The sequence below is a fragment of the Lytechinus pictus genome, chromosome 8 (genome assembly GCF_037042905.1).
Source record: "Lytechinus pictus isolate F3 Inbred chromosome 8, Lp3.0, whole genome shotgun sequence".
Lineage (NCBI taxonomy): Eukaryota > Metazoa > Echinodermata > Echinoidea > Temnopleuroida > Toxopneustidae > Lytechinus > Lytechinus pictus.
The window spans coordinates 25277552-25303753 of record NC_087252.1 but is presented as its reverse complement, the minus strand read 5'-3'; the positions used below and the strand labels follow the sequence as shown (position 1 = coordinate 25303753).

Below are 26202 nucleotides of genomic sequence, written 5' to 3'. Positions count from 1 at the left end.
CCGAAGGTTCGTTAATCCGAAAAAAGAAATGAGGTTCGTAATTCCGAAGGTTCGTTAGTCCGAAAACTAAATGATTCACTAACCTTATTTCGTTTTCGGACTAACGAACCTTCGGAACAACGAACCTTATTTCGTTTTCGGATTAACGAACCTTCGGAACAACGAACCTTATTTCGTTTTCGGATTAACGAACCTTCGGAACATCGAGCCTTATTTCGTTTTCGGAATTACGAACCTTCGGAATAAAGAACCTTCGGAATTACGAACCTTCGGAATTACGAAGTGTAACCAACTTATTCTATCCTTATCGTCATGGGCATAAACGATCTGCGTTTTCCCCCTTCTGCGTCTTTTTACTCTTCTTTCCTATCTTTTCTATATTGAAATAATCATAAAGGAAGTCGCCCCTAGCTTAATTCCTTTGCCCGAATGGAATCGCCCCCGCTCTTTTATTTCTAGAAGGCATTGCAATGTCATATGTCACTCTGGACGTAGGGTACACTGAAAGATCATTCATTACGAGGCTTTGGTATTTTATGGTCATTAATCAACGGGATTTGGATAGTGCTTATCGTCCAGTCTGTGGTTTCGTTTTGACCACAATATCAATTAATGACTATATGTAATCTCATTAATTACTCTGCTACAGGTTATATGCTTAGAAAACATAGGACACGCATGTCTTCTCAGTCCATAATGAACAGTGAACAAAACACACTTCCTCCATTCATGTTGGATTATTGTATATTATGCCTGATAACCATATTTTTTTGTAATTTTCTTAATATGTACATACAGTATCTGGTATTATTAAATGAAACCATTTCTTTCGGAAAATGCTAGATACAGATAGATGGAGAGAGGTAAGAAATCCAGCAGGAAATGAAATACAAATGTAATGTTTATGCTTTTATAGATGACATTTTTGTTTCTTCACATTTCACTCCTCCCCGCGATCAAGCGCATGGGGTGTTTCCCGTTTATTTTACCAATTTGAATATCAGCTCATTTTCGTTAGTATTCTTTATTTAGGTTTATTAGGTAAAATAAGTGGAGAGGATACAAAATACACAAGAACCGAAATATAAAGAGGCGATCAAAGGGAAAGAACCATGAAATCATGGACCATTTTAGGTCAGTAGGCCAATATCAAAATATCAGCTCGCGCTTCGCGCGTCCATTACTGATATAGTCCTTACGAATTACGGAGTCTTCAGTCTTAAAATAAAGCTAATATGCACATCTAGTACTGAAAACCGCAGACTCGAGGATTACCACTAGTGTATCCAGCATCAGCTATGACAAAGAAATGAATGGGGCCATGCAAGAGCATAATAGAGTCACTATCGTCCCCAGAAAATTGGGCCCATAGGACCTGATGCTGGATACGCGCCTGATAACCCTACTCCAACTAATCTAAAAAGGAGCTTAGGGGCCATGGACCCCCAAACGTTTCACCGCGAAGAACAAAAAAAAACGGAGAAAGATAAGTACAAAAAACGATATATAATATATATGTCAAAAAGCTATCACAAATTTTGATATATTTTTATCAAAAAGGTCTAAAAATTTTCTCGCTCGCTTCAATCTCTCCTTCGCAGCTTTTTTTCGAGAAAAAAAAATGTCTACCGTTGAATATGAATGGCCCCCACATATTTTGGGCTCATTATGCAACTGACCCCCCCCCCCCGGCATCCCTCAAATAAAAAAAATAATCCCTCACACAGAAAAATATTTGCGTCTGTAATCCCCAACCATGTTAACCAATTGACCCCAATATTGAATTGTACACTTAACTTGAAGATTGTAGATCTATGTTTGAACAAATCAACCCCCCCCCCCTCCCTCAAAGATGTCAGGATATGACAGCCCCCCCCCTATACCAGTGGATGTTTAGCTTGGTTTATAATCAAAGTTATAACCATACTTAAAATACACTGGAATCATACAATTCAGAAATTGGACTCGACTCGGTATAACCATACTCCCTTAATGCACCAGGACCCCGTCTTACAAAGAGTTACGATTGATATGATCAAACCTAACTATGAACAGGGGAGCGTTTCATGAAAGGACTTGTCGGACGTTTTATCCGACAAGTACTGTTTTATCCGACAGCTACTATGGTAACAGTGACTCTCAGCCAATCATTATCAAGGAAAGTTGTCAGATCTGACAACTTGTCGGACGAAAATATTGATGAAACGCCCCCCAGCCAGCAACATTATCACCTAAAGTGCATGATTACTCGAAATATTTTCTAGATATGCTGTAAATTCATACAATCACTGATTGTTTAAATAGGGATGTAGTGCAAATTGTTTGTAGACAAAATTACGAGATCAATGGATTTCTATACAGTTGAAGTTGATCAGATAAATCGTAGCTCTTTGGAAAATGGGCCCCAGACGTTACATTTGCAATACAGCTAAACGGAGGAATTTGTCATGGACATTTTTTTTGTAAGATTAAGCGCGGGAGCGGTACGACCGCGTGGGAAAATTTTGAGATTTTAGAATGCAAAATTGGACCAAATGACATATTTATACTTTGCTTAGTAATAAATAGATCGCGTCTGTCTTGAAAAGTGGGGCGGGGTGGGGGGGGGGGGGTAGGAACCCACTTTAAATATGGTGGGGTCATCGATCCATATGGTCTCTCGGTTCCGCCGCAGCTGGAATTGAGAGAATGTTATTCAGATGACAATAACAGTCACATTTTGGGAACTCATTCACCAACCGATGAATGTCACTCTATTAGCAGATACCAACGACACCATCTGTCGTCGGTTCATGTGCAATTGGTCATTCTCGAGATCGCTACGCAGATAACGCAGAGAATCTCTTTGTCATGCATGCAAACGCACGGATTCATTTCTTAAAGGTCAAGTCCACCCCAGAAAATTCTTGAATAAATAGAAGAAAAAACCAAACTAACATAGTGCTGAAAATTTCATTAAAATTGGATTTAAAATAAGAAAGTTATGACATTTTAAAGTTTCGCTTATTTTTCACAAAACAGTGATATGCACAACTAGGTGAGTCAGTCGATGATGTCCATCACTCACTATTTCTTTTGTTTTGTCATTGTTTGAATTATACAATATTTCATTTTTTATAGATAAGGACCAACTTGACTGAACCATATAGTATTAAACAATTAATGCTAATACCACATGTTCAGGGAGGAATTAATCGTTGTATCACTTGACAATTAGGAGAACATTAGAATATTTCATATTTCATATAATAAAATACAAAAGAAATAGTGAGTGGATGACGTCATAGTCTTCTCATTTGCATACCAGCCAGGATGTGCATATAACTGTTTTGCGAAATTAAGCGAAAATTCAAAATGTCATAACTTTCTTATTTTACATCCGATTTTGATGAAATTTTCAGTGTTATACTTGTTGGAATTTTCTCTTTTTAATCAAATCAACTTTTTGTTGGGATGGACTTGTCCTTTAAACAGCCTCGTTAACCGCCATTTTATGACGCGACCTTTTGGTGCAGGGTAGGCTTACATATATAAGTGCGTCTGTGTCATCGTACCAGTTGACTTAATTGAAGTGGTTACATGCATCCATCGATCGTCTCTCCCGTTTTACTTTTTAGTGCCACAGTTTCAAAGATAGTTCTTGATTATTCAGGTACGACTTTTACTTGTATGTATTTAGATCGAGTTTGTAACATTTATTGTCACTGCTCTGAGGAGTCTGCTTTTGTTGATAGTTTTGAGTATTATGCTGCACGCAGAGGAATTTAAATTTTGTTGAGGGTTTGGGGGTGAGTTGGTTGAGAGGATGGTCATGATCAAATAGATATATATATATATATATACCTAGTACTAAAAAAGGCAGACTAGAGGATTGCCACTAGCGTATCCATCATCAACTATGACAAACAAATGTATGGGCCCATGCACAAGCATAATAGAGTGACTGTTGTCCTCAGAAAATTGGGTCCATTGGATCCAACTGACGTAAAAAAGGAGCTTAGGGGGCCATGGACCCCAAACGTTTTACCACGAAGAACAAAAAAAAAACTGAGAAAAGAAAGAAAAGTATTTTTTAAATGGAGGAATATGATATCAATATGAATATAAATATACGTCAATAATCTATCACAAATTTAGATTTGATAGTTGTATCAAAAAGGTCTAGAAATTTTCTCGCTCGCTTCAATCTCTCCTTCGCAGCTTTTTTTTCCCCAAAAAATAATTTTTATATCGTTCAATATGAATGGCCCCCGTATATATTTTGGGTTCATTATGCAACTGACCACCCCCCCCCCCCAAAAAAAAAAAAAATAAAAAAATAAAAAAATGATGATAATAATAATAATAATAATAAATTAATAAACAAAATAAAATAAAATAAAAAGAATCCCTCACAGAAAAAAATATTTGTGTCAGTAATCCCCAACCATGTTAACCAATTGACCCCAATATTGAATTGTACACTTAACTTGAAGATTGTAGATCTATGTTTGAACAAATCAACCCCCCCCCCTCCCTCAAAGATGTCAGGATATGACAGCCCCACCCCATACCAGTGGATGTTTAGCTTGGTTTATAATCAAAGTTATAACCATACTTAAAATGCACTGGAATTTTTCAGAAATTGGACTCGGTATAACCGTACTCCCTTAATGCACCAGGACCCCGTCTTACAAAGAGTTACGATTGATATGATCAAACCTAACTATGAACAGCCAGCAACATTATCACCTAAAGTGCATGATTACTCGAAATATTTTCTAGATATGCTGTAAATTCATATAATCACTGATTGTTTAAATAGGGATGTAGTGCAAATTGTTTGTAGACAAAATTACGAGATCAATGGATTTCTATACAGATGAAGTTGATCAGATAAATCGTAGCTCTTTGGAAGATGTGGCCCAGACATAATTTTTCCTATACAGCTAAACGAAGGAATAAGCCAGTTCGTAGTTCCTTTCTGCGCATGATCAAAATATTCTACGCATGATCAGAGGAAAGTCATTTGTACTACAGTGACATGGTGGTTTAAAATCTAATGAGATAAGCACCAACTTTGATGTCTTGATTATTCATATATTCTTTTGAATTGTGGTTATCATTTACATCTACAAAAAACAACAATGCGTCCACGAACGACTGGTATTTCACAGTTTGCCAAGTACATTGTGCAACATGCTATGATATGTATTCAAAGTAGGAATGCAACAAATACCTTCATAAAGTGTTAATTGGTGTGCTATTCTAGTCACCTGGTCTATTCAATTTCTTCATCCTGCTATGTAAGGCGAGCTTACGTAATATCTTGCTTTGAAATCTGCCTATCATAATGAAAGAAATGAAAGGTCATTTGACCAAAATTGTCCATGAGTAACTACGAACTGGTCTATTTGCTAGCGGGAGCGGTACGACCGCGTGAGAAAATTTTGAGATTTTAGAATGCAAAATTGGACAAAATGACATATACTTTGCTTAGTAAAAAAATAGATCGCGTCTGTCTTGAAAAGTGGGGCGGGGTGGGGGGGGGGGGGGGGGTAGGAACCCACTTTAAAAATGGTGGGGTCATTGATCCATATGGTCCCCCGGTTACGCCGCAGCTGCAATTGAGAGAATGTTATTAAGATGACAATAACAGTCACATTTTGGGAACTCATTCACCAACCGATGAATGTCACTCTATTAGCAGATATCAACGACACCATCTGTCGTCGGTTAATGTACAATAGGGCGTTTTCGAAATCACTACGCAGATAACGCAGAGAATCTCTTTGTCAAAAGCCCATCAATTACAAAATAGCCTTTGTCGAAAATCGGTGAATCAAAACAGCATTGCCGTCCTGGGCTATGGACACTAAACGGCATATATTTGCAATTTTTGCCCGGTCCAATTCTTCGGACGATCAGCTGTCCATTGTGATTTGACTTGCATTTTCAAAGGAATTGGTGCGTTGTAGAACGCGTCTCCGTCTGGTTAGGATGGTCGCAAATCAAAACAGCTAGAGTGATCGTTTCAAGTCTAACCGCTCTTTCACACGGTAAAAAAAAATCGTAATTTGATTGATTCCAGTGAAAAAATAGGCTAATGACGAATTTGTAGCACGCGTGAAATAAACCAACTATCACGAACGCTAATCACAATCGCGAATTCAAATTCTACTCCGGAGGTGAATTCCGGTTAAGTTTCACTCAAATTACGGTACGAATTTAACATGTGAAAGGCTTGACCTCAGAACATCTTTGGGTGGAGCTTTCAAGCACTTCCGTGGATAATACAATTGTCATGCACTCATCGTATCGATGCAGTGTTTTGATTGACAAGTCACAAAGGACACATACCGCCTTCGCTCGGGAATTCGAATTAAAATAAGTGAGAGTGAGAGTGTGAAAGGTCCGATGATTCTAAAGACGAATTGCAATCATCATTGTCTTTTAAATGTAGGACCTTTTCACACGTGAATCTTGAATTTGCTATTGTAATCGTGCTGTGATTAGCGTTCATGTTCTAGTTTGGTTTCATACGTGCTAATTATTCATCATTAACCTTATTTTTCACTGGTATCATTTGAATTTAAAATGTTTACAGTGTGAAAGGGCATCAAGCCTATATAGGGACTTTTTTCACACATGAATCTTGAATCATCATTGCATTATAATAACAATAATAATAACAATAATACTGCTAATAATAATACTAATGATAGTGGCTAAAAGTTAATATAAAGAACTTTTTTCTCCTAAAAATCTGCATGGGTGATTATTTTACAATGCATCGATCCTCCCCGGCTATCTACGACCCTGCATGCAAACGCACGGATTCGTTTCTTAAAGGTCAAGTCCACCCCAGAAAATTGTTGACTTGAATAAATAGAAACAAAAAATCAAACTAACATAGTGCTGAAAATTTCATTAAAATTGGATTTAAAATAAGAAAGTTATGACATTTTAAAGTTTCGCTTATTTTTCACAAAACAGTGATATGCACAACTAGGTGAGTCAGTCGATGATGTCCATCACTCACTATTTCTTTTGTTTTTTATTGTTTGAATTATACAATATTTCATTTTTTATAGATAAGGACCAACTTGACTGAACCATATAGTATTAAACAATGCTAATACCACATGTTCAGGGAGGAATTAATCGTTGTATTGACAATGAGGAGAAAATTAGAATATTTCATATTTCATATAATAAAATACAAAAGAAATAGTGAGTGGATGACGTCATAGTCTTCTCATTTGCATACCAGCCAGGATGTGCATATAACTGTTTTGCGAAATTAAGCGAAAATTCAAAATGTTATAACTTTCTTATTTTACATCCGATTTTGATGAAATTTTCAGTGTTATACTTGTTGGAGTTTTCTCTTTCTAATCAAATCAACTTTTTGTTGGGGTGGACTTGTCCTTTAAACAGCCTCGTTAACCGCCATTTTATGACGCGACCTTTTGGTGCAGGGTAGGCTTACATATATAAGTGCGTCTGTGTCATCGTACCAGTTGACTTAATTGAAGTGGTTACATGCATCCATCGATCGTCTCTCCCGTTTTACTTTTTAGTGCCACGATTTCAAAGATAGTTCTTGATTATTCAGGTACGACTTTTACTTGTATGTATTTAGATCGAGTTTGTAACATTTATTGTCACTGCTCTGAGGAGTCTGCTTGTGTTGATAGTTTTGAGTATTATGCTGCACGCAGAGGAATTTAAATTTTGTTGAGGGTTTGGGGTGAGTTGGAGAGGATGGTCATGATCAAATAGAAACTCATGTAGCTGAAGCGTCAAAATTACGTCTATCATAGCCAGACGACCGGAAAATATATTGAAAAATATATACTTTTGATGTTTTGTGTTTAGTGAAGTAATTTGGGGCCCACCTTACAAATGTTTGCGATAAATCCAAACTCAAATTAATATTGATATGAAATCTTATCTATTAGAATACACAGTTGAGATTGTTTCCAATTTTAGTTTGATTGAAATCGACTGTAACTGTATAAACTGGACCCCTTTCAATTATTCCTCTTCCTTTTTTATTTTTTTTTCTTTGCCGCCTTTCTTCTACTTCATCATATCGCCATTTCGTTTTGTGCTTTTCCTTCCTCCTCTTTGTAACTTTCCTTGATTCAACTTGTTATATTAGCACGATTTCTATAATTTATCAAGACCACTACTCGCCCCCCCCCCAACAAAAAATATCCTTTGTTGTAATTTTCCAAGGCTTATTAGCAGCATTATCACTACAGACATTGCTATAAACTTACCTCAAAATTTCCTAAATAGTGAAAAATAAGGCTTAAATACTCCATAAAATGTGCTGGAAATGCATGTATGCATATTGGTCCCTATACTGTCATGACTGTGTGGGCTAGTGGCTAAAAATGGGCGTTTTAAAGTATTTATGCTGACCCAGGACTGTGTGCGACTCTAGATCTGAGAGGTGCTATGGAAACATTTCATGTTTCACATCAATCAACTTGGCTGTCAGAAAATGTGAAGATGTCGCTTCATGTAACGACATGGTTCACTCAAAATATTAAAAAAAAGTTGGGGCCAAAATGTGTAAACAAAGCCCGCGAAAAAAATTGTTTGTGGGTTAGTTGGCACACAGAGAAAAACTCGTTTAGGGGGTGTTTGGAAATTATTTGGTCACGCATGTGTACAGCAATACATTTGACGCACCCCCGGCGTCCTATATATTACAGAAACACGATATGATCTCTCAAAATATTTAAAAAAATATATAAATGCTGTTATTCGTTACAACCAAAATAATACAGTTGTGCTAAATGGAGACATAATCCCTTATTAAATCTGATCTTTCTCACGAATTCTTAGAAGCATGAAGTGTATCATCGTCACAGTCCTTCTTCTGGCAGTTGCAGGCCTGTCATATGGAACTGGTAAGAATTTTTAATTTAATAAATCCTAGTCTGTTGCAAGAAATGTTTATTAGTACCGTTTTGAAAACATTACAAAGCACACAAGCAAGAATTGTTGTGTTAACCGGATTACACGTTTGATTCCGGTGTTAAATTTGCAGTGCTAGTTCAACATCCATGGGTGCATGGTTGTTAGTTTTACACTCTTTTGCGTCATAAGATATCACTACACAGCAAAAACTGTGGTGTTAACCGGTGTACATAAAGGACCACACCAGTTATTCTACTCCGGTGTTAAATTGACAGTGTTAGTTTAACACCTATAGGTGTTATTACAACACCTTTGGATGTTACTTATACACTCTTTGGCGTAATGTTCCATCTCTAGGGTGTCATTCTAACACCTCAGGTTGTGGTCCTCTATTAACACCAACTGGTGTCAGTTTTAACACCACCGTTTTTACAGTGTAAGGTGTAATTTATTACCCACTGGGATTTATTAATTTTTTTTTTTTTTGGGGGGGGGGGGGGGTCGGAGGACAACTGGCATACATCCATAGTATCCCGCAATCAGTAACCATCTGGAATAAAATGATTGGAAATGGTTTTTCAACTGATTTGAGTAGGTATGGGTGTCGACATTTACCCCCCCCCAAAAAAAAAAAAAAAAAAAAAGTAAGGAGAAAGCCGGGGTGGGGAAAGTGTTTTTTTTTTCAAGGTCAAAGGTCAATGACCAATTTAAATATACTGTATAATGGTATCTCCCAAATAAAATACTACATGTTGGTGACCATGGTGTCAAAGTGCACAGATTGTTACAAGAAGATAAAATAAGATAAAATTAAGTACCTAAAATGCTCATTCACCCATAACATTCAAGGTCAAAGCCTTTCAAAGGTCAATGACCTTTTTTACATCTTATATGGGCGGAAATCTGTCCCGAAAGGTAAGGGGGACAACGGGCTGATCCAGCCTGGGGGGGGGGGACAAAAACATTTTCAGCCATATTAATCCCCGATCGGCCGCTCGAAGGTAATTTTTGTCTGTTTCATTGAAGGAGTAGTCCTCATGGTCACTTTTTATCTTTATTCTTATAAATCAACATAAATATCTGATATCATTGTCCTTATTTATATAATGCGAGCGCGAAGCGCGAGCAAATTTTTTTGGGAAAATTTATGTATTTTTTTCCTAAAATTTGAACATTTTGGGCAATGTTTGTTATCCTGAAAAAGATGTATATACAACTAAATATTTACCACGACCGCGAAGTGCGAGCAGAGGTTAACTGATGGAAAAGGTACCTGTTAAAGACTGCTTGCAATTAGCCATGAAGACGCTACATATTTCAACAATCAAATAATGCGAGCGCAAAGCGCGAGCTGAAAATTTTTGAAATTTTTACCTAAAGACTGGAAATTCTAAGCACTTTTTGTAACTTAAACATATAATAGGTATATAACTAAACAATTGATGCGAACGCGAAGCGCGAGCGGAAAGTTTTGAGATTTAGACCTAAGAACGAGACACTCTATTCATGTTTTGTAAATCATGAAAAGGATGAGTAATTGGGGGTCTTTCTTACACCCGGTCCTTACATAAATAAAGCGAGTGCAAAATGCAGCCAGAAAATGTTCATATACGTTTAATTTGAATTGATCAAAAAGGTACTTGTTAAGGACTGCTTGCACTTAGCCATGAAGACGTTACATATTTCAACAATAAATGCCAGCGCGAATCGCGAGCTGAAAATTTTTGACATTTTTTCAAAAAGAATCGAAAATTTTAATCAATTTTTGTAATGGTGAACAGGGTAGCTATATAACTAAACAATTGATGTAAGCGAAGCGTGAGCAGAAAAATTCGAGATTTAGACCTAAAAACGGGACACTCATGTTTTGTAAATCATGAAAAGGATGAGTAATAGGGGATCTTTCTACATTAATAATGCGAGCACAAAATTTTTGATATTGTAATCTGAAACTGGATAATGATTTAAATAGAGAACGAATTGAATATCTGAATAAACATAAGCGTTTTTCAGATTTAGACCTAGAATCTCGGCATTTTACACATCTATCAGCGAGCGCGAAGCGCGAGCTTAAACTTTTTGATATTCTGATCTGAAAAAAAAAGAGTCAATTTCAGCTATATATTTCATGCACTTTGTAGGAAAATTGTGAGGTGGATATGGATCACACTTAATATTTCATTATTATTTGAGGTTTGCCATAGGACCGGGACATCCTTATAGGACAAGTCATATGGAAATGATGACTATCTTCCTATTCCTCTTACTAAGCGCGAGATGAAACAAAAGGGACAATTTAATCATTAAATTTATATCTTATTTATTAACGCATTTTGCGGGCGGGAAATCTGATGATATTATGGCCTGAAAACTGGACATTTCAAGCACTTTTGTAATTAGGAATAGAATGCATCAGTTAAAATATTTTTAACCATCAATGCGAGCGCAAATTGCGAGCCAAAATCTTTGATAAACTGTCATGAAAATCAATATTGAGACATACATAAATCGCCAATCAAAATACAAGTAGCACTATCTGCTACGTTTTGACAATCAGACTTGAAAAGGGATATTTTCAATCTAAATGGAATACACAAAAATAATAGATACTGAATAAATCGAATTTTGCGAGCGCTCAGTGCGAGTAGAAAATGCCAATATTCAGACCATAAAGCTGTAACTTTTATAAATCACTTTTTTTTTAATCCGTTTGTAAATCACACAAAATAATGAAAGTTCGATTTCCGAGGTGAAATGTATAATGTATATTGACTTCCAAACATGATATCTAAGCTCCATATTGAAAAATCACCTAACAGGCAATGCGAGCGCGAAGCGCGAGCGAAAATTTTATATAGTGACATGAAATATTCTTTCTAAGTTTTCCCCTCATCTTATTTTATTCACTCTTGAAAATTTGACAAGCAAAATAAACAAAGGTTTTCACCCAAAATGTTAGGTCATTTAGTCCAAAATACATGTATTATTTCGAATGTGAATGATGCATTTTTCTCCATCATAAAAGACCAAAAATAGTAGGGGGGACATTTGATATTGTGTCCCCCCTACTATTTTTGGTAGGGGGGACACGTCCCCCTGTCCCCCCTGGGATTTCCGCCCATGGTATAATGGTATCTCTGAAATGAAAAGGCGCAGGTTGGTGATCATGGTGTCAAAATGCAGAAGTTCTTACAGGAAGATCAAATAAAATGAAATTAAAGGTCACGTCCACCCCAGAAAAATGTTGATTTGAATCAATAAAGAAAAATCAGACAAGCATAATGCTGAAAATTTCATCAAAATCGGATGTAAAATGAGAATGTTATGACATCTTAAAGTTTCGCTTATTTTTCACAAAATAGTTCCATGCACAACTTAGTCACATGCAAATGGAAGAATCGATGATGTCACTCACTCATGGAGGTGCCGTGGCCGAGTGGTCTAAGGCGCCTGGCTATACATGGAAAGTCCGGGGTTCGATCCCCGGCTACGACACCTATGCTCTTTTATCCTGCATTCAAATAAAAGGAAATGCTTTACGCATTATTTGTAACTAGGTGTGCACTTGTTCTTAAAAAAAAAACTAAAAAAAAAAAATAACTATTTCTTTTGTTTTTTATTGTTTGAATTATACAATTCTATTTTTACAGACTTGGCAATAAGGACCAACATGACTTTACCATAAAACGTTAAACAATGGTAATTCCACATGTTCAGGGTGAAATAAAACTTTTTTTCACAGGACAATGAGGAGAAAATTAGAATATTTCATATTTTGTATAATAAAATTCAAAAGAAATAGTGACTGAGTGATGTCATCAGTTCCCTCATTTGCATACTGACCGGGATGTGCATATTACTATTTTGTGAAATTAAGCGAAACTTTAGAATTTCATAACTTTTTTACATCCGATTTTGATGAAAGTTTCAGTGATGTGCTTGTTGGATTTTTCTCTTTTTATTCAAATCAACTTTTTGTTGGGGTGGACTTGTCCTTTAAGCACCACATGTTTTAGCATTTACCCGCGATAATTCATGCAAAGATTTTGTGGATCGGAATCCGAAACAAGGAAATGTTATGGTTCTTCAGTGTCCAGGTCTCAAACCGGATGACAGGAATTGTTTTTAAGTTATGAAGGTAGGTACGCTAGTGCTTTAGATCCTGTACTAAAGTTCGTACTGGTTTTAAGATAACTCACTGGGACGACAGCTCACATGTTGCTTGGCAAGTTCCTTCCTTTTGACTCACTTTATTTTGCGTATCTTCGCTTAACATAGCCATCTTTTTTATCCTCTTTTCTTCTATCTTTTAAATGCACCATACCCCCCATAAATCCAAGTTACAGGGGCTGCTATCTTCAAGTCCAGCTTCGAAAAAAGCCCCTCCATGCCCAACCAAATAGCCGGTTATACATTATGAATTAATGTGCAGTTGTGCACCACTTGCAGTTCACGTATCTGAACAAAGTTGATTGTTAAATAAAAATTATGGAAATAGAACAATATGAAATAAAAATATGAACATGTACTACTTGATTTTTGTGGTTTGAAGCCTAATAAAGCAAATTTATGTATGCCTTTTTTATTATATGAGACGATTAATAAACTATTGTAGTGCTCAAATCAAACAAAATTTAATTTTTTTTGTGAAAAGATGACAGTTTGTTTTACTTGTGTTTTACAAAATAATCAGATAAATCTCTTTACAGAAATTATAGCGCTCGTCTTCGCGTTCTTATCCCAGGTATAGATTTAAGACTATACATGAAGTATATTTATGACCCGATCTCTCGAATTTCACATGCTTAAAACATGAGGGTACCCTACCCCTTTACAGGGGACACGCAGGCATATTCTGATATGGGAAGAGGGGGGGGGGGGGGCGGAGGTAACGCGACCCCTCCACCAGATCATTTCGGAATCCAAGTAATAAAAGTAAGGGTAATTGCAGCACCCAATCTCCTGTCTCCCCCTTTCATAATTATTCTACTATATTTTCATTGCAATAACTTGAAATAGTCGTATAAAGTCAAATTATCATGTTTTCCACACGCGAGCACCGCCATTGGAATTGTCAGGGGTGGTACGAGGAAGATTGATTTAGGGCCGGGGGGGGGGGGGCGACGAGGGGCACGAAGACCTTCTATATTTCTCAATTGAATTATAGGGTGTTGTAATGTTACAAAACCGGGATCTCTTATTTTCATATATTCTTGTTATTTCTTACATCATTTTCTTTCCGCCTCTCTTGTTCCTACTTGAAAAAAGAAGGGTATACGCCCCTGTGAAGTTGCCTTGGTAACTCTATAGCATACCAGCAGAATGTTTCCCGTAATATTACCTTTTTAAAAGTATCCTGATAGGTAAAGAAAAATGATCAGAAAAATATCCTCATTTTTGATATTTTTAATGGTTAGATTACGATGGGAGAAAAGGAGACCAACGGCCCCATATTTTTGTTTCTTTTTTAAACAAGTGCACATCTAGTTTCCAATAATGCATATAGCATTTCCATTTATTTGAAAGCAGGATAAAAGAGCATTGTAGATCAAATGCCTTGCTCACGGGCATAGGTGCCGCGGCCGGGGATCAAACCCCGGACTTTCCATGTTTAGCCAGGCGCCTTAGACCACTCGGCCACGGCACCACGGCATATCACACTTCTAAGCGATTGATCGTACACATTGTGTTTACAATCGATGGTATTAATAATACCAAAATCACATAACAAAATAAACAAAAACACAGAAAAAAAACAATACGGAGAATTGTAGTCCCTTCTATGAAGAGTATAGGCATAAAAAGGGGAGGGTGCTCCTAACCTAGGGAGGGGGGGGGGGGTGGGAGGTAAAACAACTCTTTTTATCTTTTTTTTTCTCTCATCATTTCATACATCTTGTTAATATTTCATTTTGTAATTGCTGAAACGCATTAGTATTAATTTCTAGTATCTTTGAAGTTTGATGTATAATTTGTATAATTATATTTGTTATGGATTTATTGTATAATTTATAATAATGTTTCAAATAGTTTGTACAACTTGCTTATGGAATGTGAATGTGTATTTTGATTTGAGAGAGTACAACAACACATCCTTAAAAAAATACCAAGCCTAGAATTGTTTACCCACCGACCAATCGCAACGCTTTGTGAGCCCTGTCCTCTTTCAAGAAGGTAGATCCGGTTTAAGATCGTCTTTGTATTTTTTTTGGACGTCGAGGCTTATAGACCAGTACCGAAATCGTTATTTTGTGGGTTATTTAATAGGCTTGTTTACTACAATTTTTATACTTATGTCTATTTTTCTTCCTGGTATCAATATCAACTGGATATTCCTGTAAGAAATTAAATACTCAAGTATGTTGAAGCCGTGTTTACATTGATTAATTGTTGCTAAGTATGGCAAGGGAATATATAATTTTCTCTAAATATATTGGCAGTTGATAATTATTCTATTCATTATTTAGAAAAGCTTGCTAGTAAAATATTTTTGGGGATGTTTTATTTCAGTCCCCCTTTTTTTTATAAGCCCTTAAATTAAGGTGATATGCTATATACGAGAACATAAGATACAAGCGACCAGCATTATTATGATTAAGCCATACCACCAGGGTGGGGTGGATGCCAGGCTATTTTGATGGATGGGGGGCTATACAGAACACAGTGTCACACAGTCTGATCACAGTGGCCCGTATTCTGAAGTCGGGTTTAATTTAAACCCAGGTTTAAAGTTGTGGTTTAAGTATGGGAAGCCATAAGTATCAAAATTATTAATAAGTTGTGTGTTTCCTATGTTTACTGCGCTCTTTCCTGATTCATCGATGGTAAAGACATTAATCTGCTTATACTTCCTAGACAAGTATGAACGATTTGAGAGCCAAATGAGCTGAAGTATGATATCTCTACAGTTAGTGATTTATGTAACAATTGGCTATCCATACTTAAACTACAGCTTTAAACCTGAGTTTAAGTTAAACCTGCTATCAGAATACGGGCAAGTGTGTTCACATTGTGGACTATGTGAAAACATTCACACTGTTAAGATGCTCAAATTCAACAGCGTGAATATATTTTCACACTGTGGACACCTCGATTGTCACATGGTCGACTATGTGAGTATGCGATTAAAACTCTCTACTATAACAGTGTGAAGGTGATTTCATATTGTGTTCCACACTTTGAACACAACTAGCACACACTACGGGACTCTGTATTCTCTCCAGTGAGGGTGGGGGGTCTACTTCTGATTTGGATTACAGGGGTAGGCTAAAATACAGTAATGGGACCTACACCTCCCTTTTTGTGCCCCCCCCCCCCCCTCTCTCATAACAACAATATAATTATTTCAAAATAAATGGTTGGTATGAAGGAATTGGTAAATAGAACCAAACATGAAATATCCAGATATACGGTAAAATGAGCTAATTTTATTTCCATTAATCCATTAGTCGGTATTTTTTTAAATCCTATACAACCATGAAGAATTAACATAATTTACAGTCCAAAAGACTCAGCGTTTACCTTGATTTATTTCAAGAGCTTCCCCTTTAACTCCTACAATGTTTTTTTCCTTCCCTTTTTTTTTACTTCGTTTTGTTTTTGCATTAGGCATACTTCCAAAAAAAACATAGCGCACCCTATTATTTTGTTTTCTTATACCCTACAACCATGAACAATTAAAAGGATATGTAGTCCAAAAACACTCTGATTTTAACTTGATTTAATTCAAGAGCTTCCCCTTTTACAACTCCTTCATTTTATTTAGTTTTCTTCACTTTTTTTTACTTCGTTTTGTTTTTGCATTAGGCATACTTCAAAAAGATGTAGCACGTCCTATTATATATGTATATATATATAGAGAATGAAAAAATAGATCAAATTTTCGCCCATAGGGCTTCATCAGGAAATGATGAATTTATTAGTTAACAGCATCAAGAAACGCAGTGCGCAAAACGCAACGCGTAAAAACAACAAATAAAGTGCAAATTATATATAAATAATTGTTATTATTTAATAAATAATGATTATATAACAAATATTTGCTCTATATAATACTGGTACAATCGGCGCCTCATAACATAGTACTATATTCCCTTTAATTGATTTACATGTATATGGTTATTATTTCATATTAAAGTGTAATATGTCGATTCGGAATGAAAAAAAAAAGAGTATTGAAACTTTAATCTGTCATTTGTGGGAATAATAAGATTCTCAATATTGTTTTGAATTCATATCAGCTAAAGTTGAAATCTGATCTTTTGACATTAAAATCCACGTTTTTAACAAAATTCTGCAGTTTGTATGAAATGAGAATTGATAAAAGAGGATTCACACATTCTTGATTGTAGACCGGAGGTGTAGGTCTACATTATGAGAAATGGATTTAAAAAAGTGTTATTTTAACGTCTCTTTTTCTCTTTCTTCCTGGTTTAGGTCAACAACTCAAGTGCAAGGCTTGTATATCCTTACAAACCCAGCCTAATCTCTTTGATCTGCCATGCAATATGAGCAATCTACCAGAAGTGACGTGCTGGAACAACATGACCGCTTGTGGACGCGCTACAATCAATGGTAATAACCCTAAGGGTGTGAGCACTGGCGGATCCAAGGGGGGGGGGCACAGCCGGCATGTGCCCCCCTCCCCTTTGAGAAGTAAAATTAAAATTTTTAATGTAAAAATGCCATTAGAACGGAGATGTGCCCCCCTCTTTTGAAAGTAAAGAACCTTTTTTCTTTTTTTTTTGCTTGTCAATTTTTTTCGGTACGGAATATCCTTATTTTGGGGTTAAAAACCTTGACACGATGTACAGTATATGTCCACATGTCGTCTCCAAGTAGACAAGTTGGCAAGTGCAATCTGTATGCAATTTAAAATTGTCTCATTACCAGAGGAGTCGATCCTGGTGGAGGGGGTGGGTAATGATTTTTTTATTTTGGGGGGGGGGGCATATCGATTTGCCTCCCCCAATAATTTGACAAATTGAATAAGTCATAATATACAATGTATTTATTTATTTATTTATTTATTTCTGATATTTTGACAGGGTAGCCCATTCACCAATACGTAGTGGTCTTCCATGGGGCCCTGAATAACAATAAACATATTTACAAAATGCATAACGTATGTACAGAATGTTACAGCATTAAGATTCACATTAGGATTTGAATGTAAAACGAAACATTAACAAACTTTGCAGCAAACAAAACGCAGACGGGCACTCGTTTGACGTATAATAAAATATCAATAAATCAAATTAATTAAGAAGGACATCTTGAAAATACTGATAATATACACCAAATCATCAAGGTCATGCTAACACAAAATAAGCACAACAGTGGATGTTCCGCAAGTTATTGATAAATTACAAGTTCTTTTAAACATTCTCTTAAATGAAATGACAGAAGGAGCAATGCTAATATGCTACAATGCTAATATATATTATAAAATTCATTGGAAATTGCTTTAAAACCACTTGGCATATACAACTTCTGAAAATACAAAATTGCCCATTTTTCTGAACATTTTGTATTAAAAATTTGGCGCGTAAGGCGCGCTAAAAAAAAATTGAAAAAAATCCGAAAGATGGGTCGACGCCCTTAGTACCATCAGCCATGGAGATAATATGCATGATTCAAGTATGAACATACTTCACGAGAGCCAATGAATATTAACTGACCTTGTTTGGAAATGTCCATCTTTTATCTTGTCTCGTCGGTAAACAGGGAAAAAGGAAAAAACTAATTCTACCTGGTTCAAAGTCAATAAATTGACAACAGTGATCCTGATGATATACATTTCTTTGTATAATATTCAAATCTGACCTTTGTGCATTTTTTTTATTCATCTCATACATGTATTACATCTCATATATTTGTAATGTTTATCACATTGGTGTAATCAAATGATTTTATATGATTTGAATTTCGTGTCTTAAGCTTGTAGGCTATAATGGTCAAGTTTTAAAACGATAAGGTACACTAAAAAACTATTGAGCATGATCAAATAGAAGAATTTTTTACAAGAATATTTTTTCTTTGTATATTTTCCTCTTTTCTCGCACAGGGACGGGAATAGTAGATCCCAGTCTACCTTCAGTGACCTTCAGTGCCACCATTTTGGGATGTGTGCAGACAATCAAAAGTAATACATGCAGTGAAGATAATGATGCCCGATCCGACTTGCTCGGAAATATTTTGAATTATCGCGATGACTATGGTATCACTGACACAGCGGCTCCGTTGGTAGGACGTTTGCCAATGATATTTCAGGCAGACACAACCCAGCTGGATGCAAACATTGTATGCCCCCTCAACGGGACTATTGTTGGAGGGGCTGGGTCTCTGCGTACCGACGTCGTCGTCGTCATTGCTGCTCTTCTCATGGCTATTTTTGCTAAGGAGTTTTAAGATTGTAGGGACTCTTCTGGTTCTTCTTATTCTTCTTCTCCTCTTCCTCCTCCCCTCTTCTTCTTTTTTTCTTCTTCTTCTCCTTCTTCTTCTTCTTCTTCTTTTTTTTAAATTCAAATAAACAAATAGTGCATTAGCGGCATGCATTTTGTTTCTCGAAGTGAAATTAGAAAAAGATTTGGGTTTTTTGTTAACATATTATATATTATTATTATTATTCATAGAGTACTGTAGCTTATGAAGCTAATTTAAATGTGCACATTCGCTGGATTCAAGAGGGCGCTGTAGGACGGTGCTGTAAACACGGGTCTAATGCTGCTTTTGACGAGAGGTTTCACGGGCCTAATTACAACTGGCAGGCAAAAGATATTCATTCGAGTCAACCCATTCTCAATTTTCAAATTTGATATTGCTGATTGACAAAAATGAATGAATATGACTGACAATCTAACACTGATTCTAGGGAGGGTACCTACTGAACTTCCTTTTTCCAAATTGGAAAGATATATCACTACTTTGGAACTATTTTGTTACTGGTGGAAGAATTAGGACCATTTTACTCTCTCAAGTGATGAATTTGATCCTGTCAGGTGTAATCTTTATAAATGCCGATTTATTTTTAAAATGAGCCGGTCGAGGTACCCTTTTCTGGTCAGATATGGAATGTCAGATATATATCCTGTCCACTGGTAGTAAACATTCAACCCTCGAATTTCCTCTTTATCTTTTATGATTTTTTTCAAAGTGCCACTTTAACACACGAGTCTTTGGGAAATGAATTAGGCATGTGATACCTATATCGGCGTACGTTGGCCCAAACATCTGATGACGCCACTTCACAAAACAGAAGGTTTCGAAAAGCAGCCAAAGCGTACGCAACTGAGAATCAAGGGTTTGGGCATTCAGAACATGACATCTGCGTGAGCGTCGTTTAACTTTGGTGTCAATGATCTGCTCGCACCGTCGATTGCAGCGCGTAAATACAATGAATGTCCAACAGCTCTCTCTTAAATCCTGGCAACGTGCAATTGTAGGTTCTTTTAACTTCAAATGTATACAGTGCGTTTCAGAAAAAAGAGTAATCCAAATATAGAGGGCTGATATTCGTATCATATTTCATTTCGTGAAATTATTCTGCATGGATATGAGAAAAGAACACCTCAGCTCTCAATTGATACCCTATTTGTACCATCTGTGTCACGCATGACCGAATTAATGTTAATGACAATGGGTGAAGATGACACTTTTTCCAAGTTTTGGTAAAGAGGGTAAAATCTGCACATGATAGAATAGGATGTTTTTGAGGTTTCCAAGTAATTTTTGGAATGTAGAGTCAAGGCATTCCTCTGAAATGATGTTTGAAAGGTTGATGTCTTATTCACCCACACCTTCAGCGTGTCCTCCTGCATGTCCTCCCGTCTCCTTTGCACACAAAGCCGGCACCGTGGAAGGATATCTTAAGGCCACCGCACACCTTACGACTGGTCTGCGACCCGATTTCAGAATAAAATGTAATAGAATTTGATGCTAATATTGAGACTTGGAATATCTTACTGTGTAATGTTCTAAATCATCGTACGAATACCTATGATCAAATTTGTGACTATGCTATCATCCTTCTTAGAATAAAAGCGAATTTAATATCTAGTCGTAATGACGTCATAGCAGTCTTACGATTGGCTACGATTTGAACCTAATTTGGACTTTACTCCAAAATAAGGGCTTGCAATCTTTCAAAATTGTTATAATATTATTATTTCAATTAATTTCAACCTCAAATAAAGTGATATGTTCTCTTCACATCTTCAGAAAATGAGCAAAATGCGATTTGTTCCTAAATCGGGTCGCAGACCAGTCGTAAGGTGTGCGGTCGCCTTTAAACAACTCGTCTCACCATTGCTGGATCAATGCGCAAAGCTTCCACCTCAAGTTGAATTCGGCCCTCCAAATCATCAATATCTTGAGGAGTTGCGAACCAAGTTGCGAACACCTTGGTTTTCTTTACGTGTCCCCAAGGGAAATAATCACAGGGCATGATCTCAAGGTCATGCAATCTTGATAGCCATTCTACGTCATGGTTGAGGGTAACAACTCGATGTCCAAACAGTTTTCTTATAGTCTATCACGAATGGTGATGGAACGATGCGCAGGAGCGCCATCCTGGATCCACCTGTACACTCCTCGAACATGTCTCTCAAAATGTTGATCCAACTGTGTCACGATCTCCTCGTCAATCATCTGCAAGTACAATCGCCCATTTGCACTCCCTTGGAAGAAAAGGGGGCCAATCAAAATATTGTTGCCAACTCGGGCATCGATGAAAGTATTCACATCAGCCTCGACCCTTTCATCAAGTTTTCAAAAACTTCTAAAAAGGGGTATCTGCATCTTTTGTCTTCAACATCAGTTAATTTGGTCATGCTTGACACAACTGGTACAAATAGGGTATCAATGGAAAGCTGAGGAGTTCTTCTCTCATATCCAACCATATGATTTTATAGAATTAAATGGGCTTTAAAAATCGGCTCCCTCGATTTGGATTACCTTTTTTTCTGAAACGCATTGTATAATTAGATATATCGGACACCGTTTAAACGGATTATTGTTTTACGTACGAAATTTCTAAAACTAATCAATATCAATGTTTTAGCTAGTGATACATCTAAAGTATATATCGATACAGACATATTATAATCAGAGTACATGTAAGACCCCAAGCTGTTATTTTATTACGAGCACATTTAATGAAATTTTCGAATAATTATTTTGTTACTGTCTTTTGAGTGGGAATGATCGGGCTGGCAGTTCATTGCAGTTGTAAATTGGTTTTCATATTTCTGTTTGTACACTAAACGAAATAGGCAGATAGGAACAACTACCCACACTCGTGGTTGATAGGATGACCGCAAATAGTGAATGCTGTTACGCTGTGCACGTTAAAAGGTAGAGTTAGCTACATTATCCACATTTAATGGCGCAGAGTATGTTGTAGGTGCAAAATTTCTACTTTTTTAAAGAAACCATATTTTACTGCACCTTGAACATTAAGGAGACATATGAGAAATTCCGTGCGCTAACAAGATAAAAAAGCCGCATTTTTGTAGGCCCATCCATTCTCCCCGTAATGTGTTGCAACTTGCAAGAAAATATTTTCAATCAGTTGCAAATTTTAGATACAAGTTTACAGGTGATAGATTGATTTTAACTATAAAAGGTCAAGTCCACCTCAGAAAATTGTTGATTTGAATGGATAGAGAAAAATCAAACTAACATAACCCTGACAATTTCATCAAAATCGGATGTAAAATAAGAAAGTTATGTCATTTTAAAGTTTTGCTTATTTTTCACAAAACAAAACAACTATCGATGTGCAAATGAGAGAGTCGATGATGTCACTCACTATTTATTGTGTTTTTTATTGTTTAAATTATAAAATATTTCAATTTTCACAGATTTGACAATTGGGACCAACTTTATTTAACCACAAACTGTTAATATAATGGTAATTGCACATGTTCAGGGAGGCATAAAGTTTTGTTCCACATGACGATGAGGAGAAAATTCGAATTTTTCATATTTCATATAATAAAATACAAAAGAAATAGTGAGCGGGTGACGTCATCTGTCTGCTCATTCGCATACCGACCAGGATTTGCATAAAACTGTTTAAAATGTCATAACCCTAAATTTTCAGTGTTGTGTTTGTTGGATTTTTCTCCTTTTATTGAAACCAACTTTTTATTGAGGTGGACTTGTCCTTTCAAGGCAAATCAATTTATACTTGTTGATAAAAAAGCTGACCTTGAAATGCGATCAATGGCAAGTACCTTGCGACATCCCCATTGGTGTGTATAGAATGTATGTGATCTCCTTCAGAATGAGTTGATTCTCCAACCTCTGACAGCTGTATCAGCAGAGACCAGAGAAGCGTTTCATTCAAGGGTTTGATCCGACACGGAATCCTTTTTTATCCTTCCTTTACCATAGTAACACTGCTTCTAAGCCAATCAGAATCAAGAAAGGATCTGACAACTCGTCGGATGAAAATGTTAGTGAAACGCCCCTCAGTGTTTCGTTTTATGAAAGCTTGCCATCTCTACGGAAAGCAAAACTGGACGATAGGCTGATTGGACAAAATGCAGACGCATGGAATGTGCGAAGCATACGTCTGTTCACAAAAGATTAATGTCTAGCTTGGCTTTCCATAGAGATGGTGTCAAGCTGGAGTGTGACACTTTCACGAGGCGGGCCCGTTTAGTTATAGTGTCAACTATGGTTACTTGGCCATCATAAGAACTTCCATGGTAACTTTGATTGACTGCCAAGCCCTGTCACGATGGTAGTTGCCATAATAAGCCAGTTCGTAGTTCCTTTCTGCGCATGATCAACAGATTCTACGCATGATCAGAGGAAGGTCATTTGTACTAATGTGACATGGTGGTTTAAAATCTAATGAGATAAGCACCAACTTTGATGTCTTGATTATTCATATATTCTTTTGAATTGTGGTTTTCATTTACATCCACAAAAAACAACAATGCGTCCACGAACGACTGGTATTTCACAGTTTGCCAAGTACATTGTGCAACAAGCTATGATATGCATTCAAAGTAGGAATGCAACAAATACCTTCATAAAGTGTTCATTGGTGTGCTATTCTAGTCACCTGGTCTATTCAATTTCATCATCCTGCTATGTAAGGCAAGCTTACGTAATATCTTGCTTTGAAATCTGCCTATCATAATGAAAGAAATAAAAGGTCATTTGACCAAAATTTTCCATGAAGTAACTACGAACTGGTCTATTAAATTCAATAATTATACACTGTCCCACGTGCGCTTATCTGTGTTGGGGAAGTTCAGTCTGAACATTATTCAGCGTAGATTTCAAGATTTCACAAAGTTCAGTTTATGTAACTGTACCAGATCTAGATCCTCGATGATAAACTGACAATTAAGCCTGGTTTTACAGACTTTCTCATGAAATCAGTGTTTACTGCAACTACTGGAATTTCTCTTTAAAGTGACAATCATTCTGGAAAAAAAATTTTTTAGGGGGTGGTGCTGGAGCACCCCTTTAATAGAAAGTACAATATTTCTTTGTCGTTTTGCATAGAAACTATAGGCTGTATCCTAACGTCATTTATTATATTTATTCTATCAATTTGTGTTGCATTTTACCAATGTCCTGGGGGCGTTTCAGAAAGCGCTGCAATCAAACGGAACTCCAAAAATCAAACGTAAATTGACGTTCAGCCAATGAAATGCGCGCATGAGCGACATACGCTTGATATTTTGATTTGCGTTTAATGGCAATTCATTCTGCAACGGGTCGCATATAGGCATTCAGTGTATTTGAACGTGTTGGGGGAAAGGATTACATTGATAACCGGTGGATGTTTCATAAAGCTGTTCGTAAGTTAAGAGCGACTTTAAGAACGACTGGTGATCCTTTCTTGTAAACGGTAGATTCAGTGGGGATGGTTTAGCGCGTAAGAAAGGATCACCAGTCGTTCTTAAAGTCGCTCTCAACTTACGAACAGCTTTATGAAACGGCCCCCTGGTATTTTGTTACACTCCGTATAAGTAATAAAAAGTCTTGCGTAAGTCCCTCATGCGCGCATTTCATCGGTTGAAAGTCGAGTACCGATAGATTTTTGGGAGTTTGGTTTGATTACGACTCTTTATGCAACGGGAACCAGTTTGCCTATATAAACGGAATACGTGCAGTCAATATTTATCGATTATTTTGGGTTTTTTTAATGCTGATTTTTTTAATATACTGAAATATATACTAACATAATATAATGATCGATGTACTATTTGTGCCATGTTCCGGAGTGGATTGGAGTTGAGTCTCGATGTCTATGTTTTAACTTGGAGATCTATGAAGCTGAAACCATTCATACTTTCAATATAATATGTATTCTGAAAAATAATACAAAAAGTGTCAACGTGTAAAAAGGTACTCTCTGAATTTCAAGGATTTAAAATAAATCAATATCGGCTTTTAAATAGTGACCAGCTAATGATTGGATTGTTGCCTTGTGTGAGTTTAAAGCAACCAGAATTGAATTCAAATTGTTTGAGATTAAGAAATAAGAAATGTATTTTTATGATTAAAATAAATCAAATTTTCGGCTGGTCATATTCACAGCCGATATGCATTGACTTTAAATCCTTGCAAGAGTGAACTAGAACTCTGATAATGGGTCCGTGTCACAGTCAGACAAATGAACCGACCCCAAACCGAGCGATGATCTGACATTGAGAATAACGTAATAAGTTTAAACAGTTGGGTGTGGGAGTGGTTTGTGTGATTGCGACGTGGAGTTTTGATGATTGACAGCTGCATGCATATCATGACGATGGTCTTCAAATCGAGATGGCGGCGAGTACAGCAACGTCCAACAGCGCCCTCTTGAATCCAGGGAATCGGCGCACCTTTAAATTGGCTTCATGCACAGCGACGCACGATGCATTCAAGAACACAGTAAATTTATTGAAAATACCCGTCGAACGATAAAGAACTGGTAAGTCTTTGTCGAAAAATTGTGAATAAGAACAGCAGTTTCGTCCAAGGTTTTGACGAAAAATTGCAAATACGCCGTCCTTCCAGAATCCGGGACTAAACTGTTGTTTTGATTCATCAATTCTCGACAAAGACCTTTTGGTTGATCTTTTGTTATAAAAGGCCATTCGACAAGACATTTTCTATATTCTTAAATACGTTGTGCATAGTGGAAGCGTAAATCCCTTATTTTGTCTCAGTCACACTGTTAAAAAAACCTGATTTTACAACAACAAAAAAGAAGATTTTGCAAAAAGCAATAACAGAATCATTCTGTAAATTCATACAACAGGAATTTTTCTGCAA

General features: G+C 36.5%; 1 protein-coding gene across 3 annotated transcripts; it reads left to right on the top strand.

Moving 5' to 3' along the window:
* Nucleotides 1-3496: 3496 nt before the first annotated feature.
* LOC129266698 (uncharacterized) lies at nucleotides 3497-25340 on the top strand. Of its 3 annotated transcripts, none has more exons than XM_064103845.1 (4): nucleotides 3497-3652; nucleotides 8842-8906; nucleotides 17353-17490; nucleotides 18983-25133. In XM_064103845.1, the coding sequence occupies exons 2-4, from the start codon at nucleotides 8846-8848 to the stop codon at nucleotides 19324-19326; spliced, it is 543 nt and encodes a 180-aa protein (XP_063959915.1). In that variant the 5' UTR covers nucleotides 3497-3652; nucleotides 8842-8845; the 3' UTR covers nucleotides 19327-25133. The 3 variants fall into 3 exon arrangements, with proteins under 3 accessions (XP_063959915.1, XP_063959914.1, XP_054760496.2); XM_054904521.2 differs by lacking the exon at nucleotides 3497-3652 and adding an exon at nucleotides 7491-7597; XM_064103844.1 differs by lacking the exons at nucleotides 3497-3652; nucleotides 8842-8906 and adding an exon at nucleotides 7435-7597 and having other exon boundaries at nucleotides 18983-25340.
* The last annotated feature ends 862 nt before the right edge of the window (nucleotides 25341-26202 follow it).

Excerpts from the sequence above, each read along its gene's own strand:
- LOC129266698 (XM_064103844.1), top strand. The coding sequence starts at position 7,525 with ATGCATCCATCGATCGTCTCTCCCGTTTTACTTTTTAGTGCCACGATT. Across the intron at positions 7,598-17,352 it reads GATAGTTCTTGATTATTCAG|GTCAACAACTCAAGTGCAAG; the intron begins GTACGACTTTTA and ends TTCCTGGTTTAG. Across the intron at positions 17,491-18,982 it reads TGGACGCGCTACAATCAATG|GGACGGGAATAGTAGATCCC; the intron begins GTAATAACCCTA and ends TTTCTCGCACAG.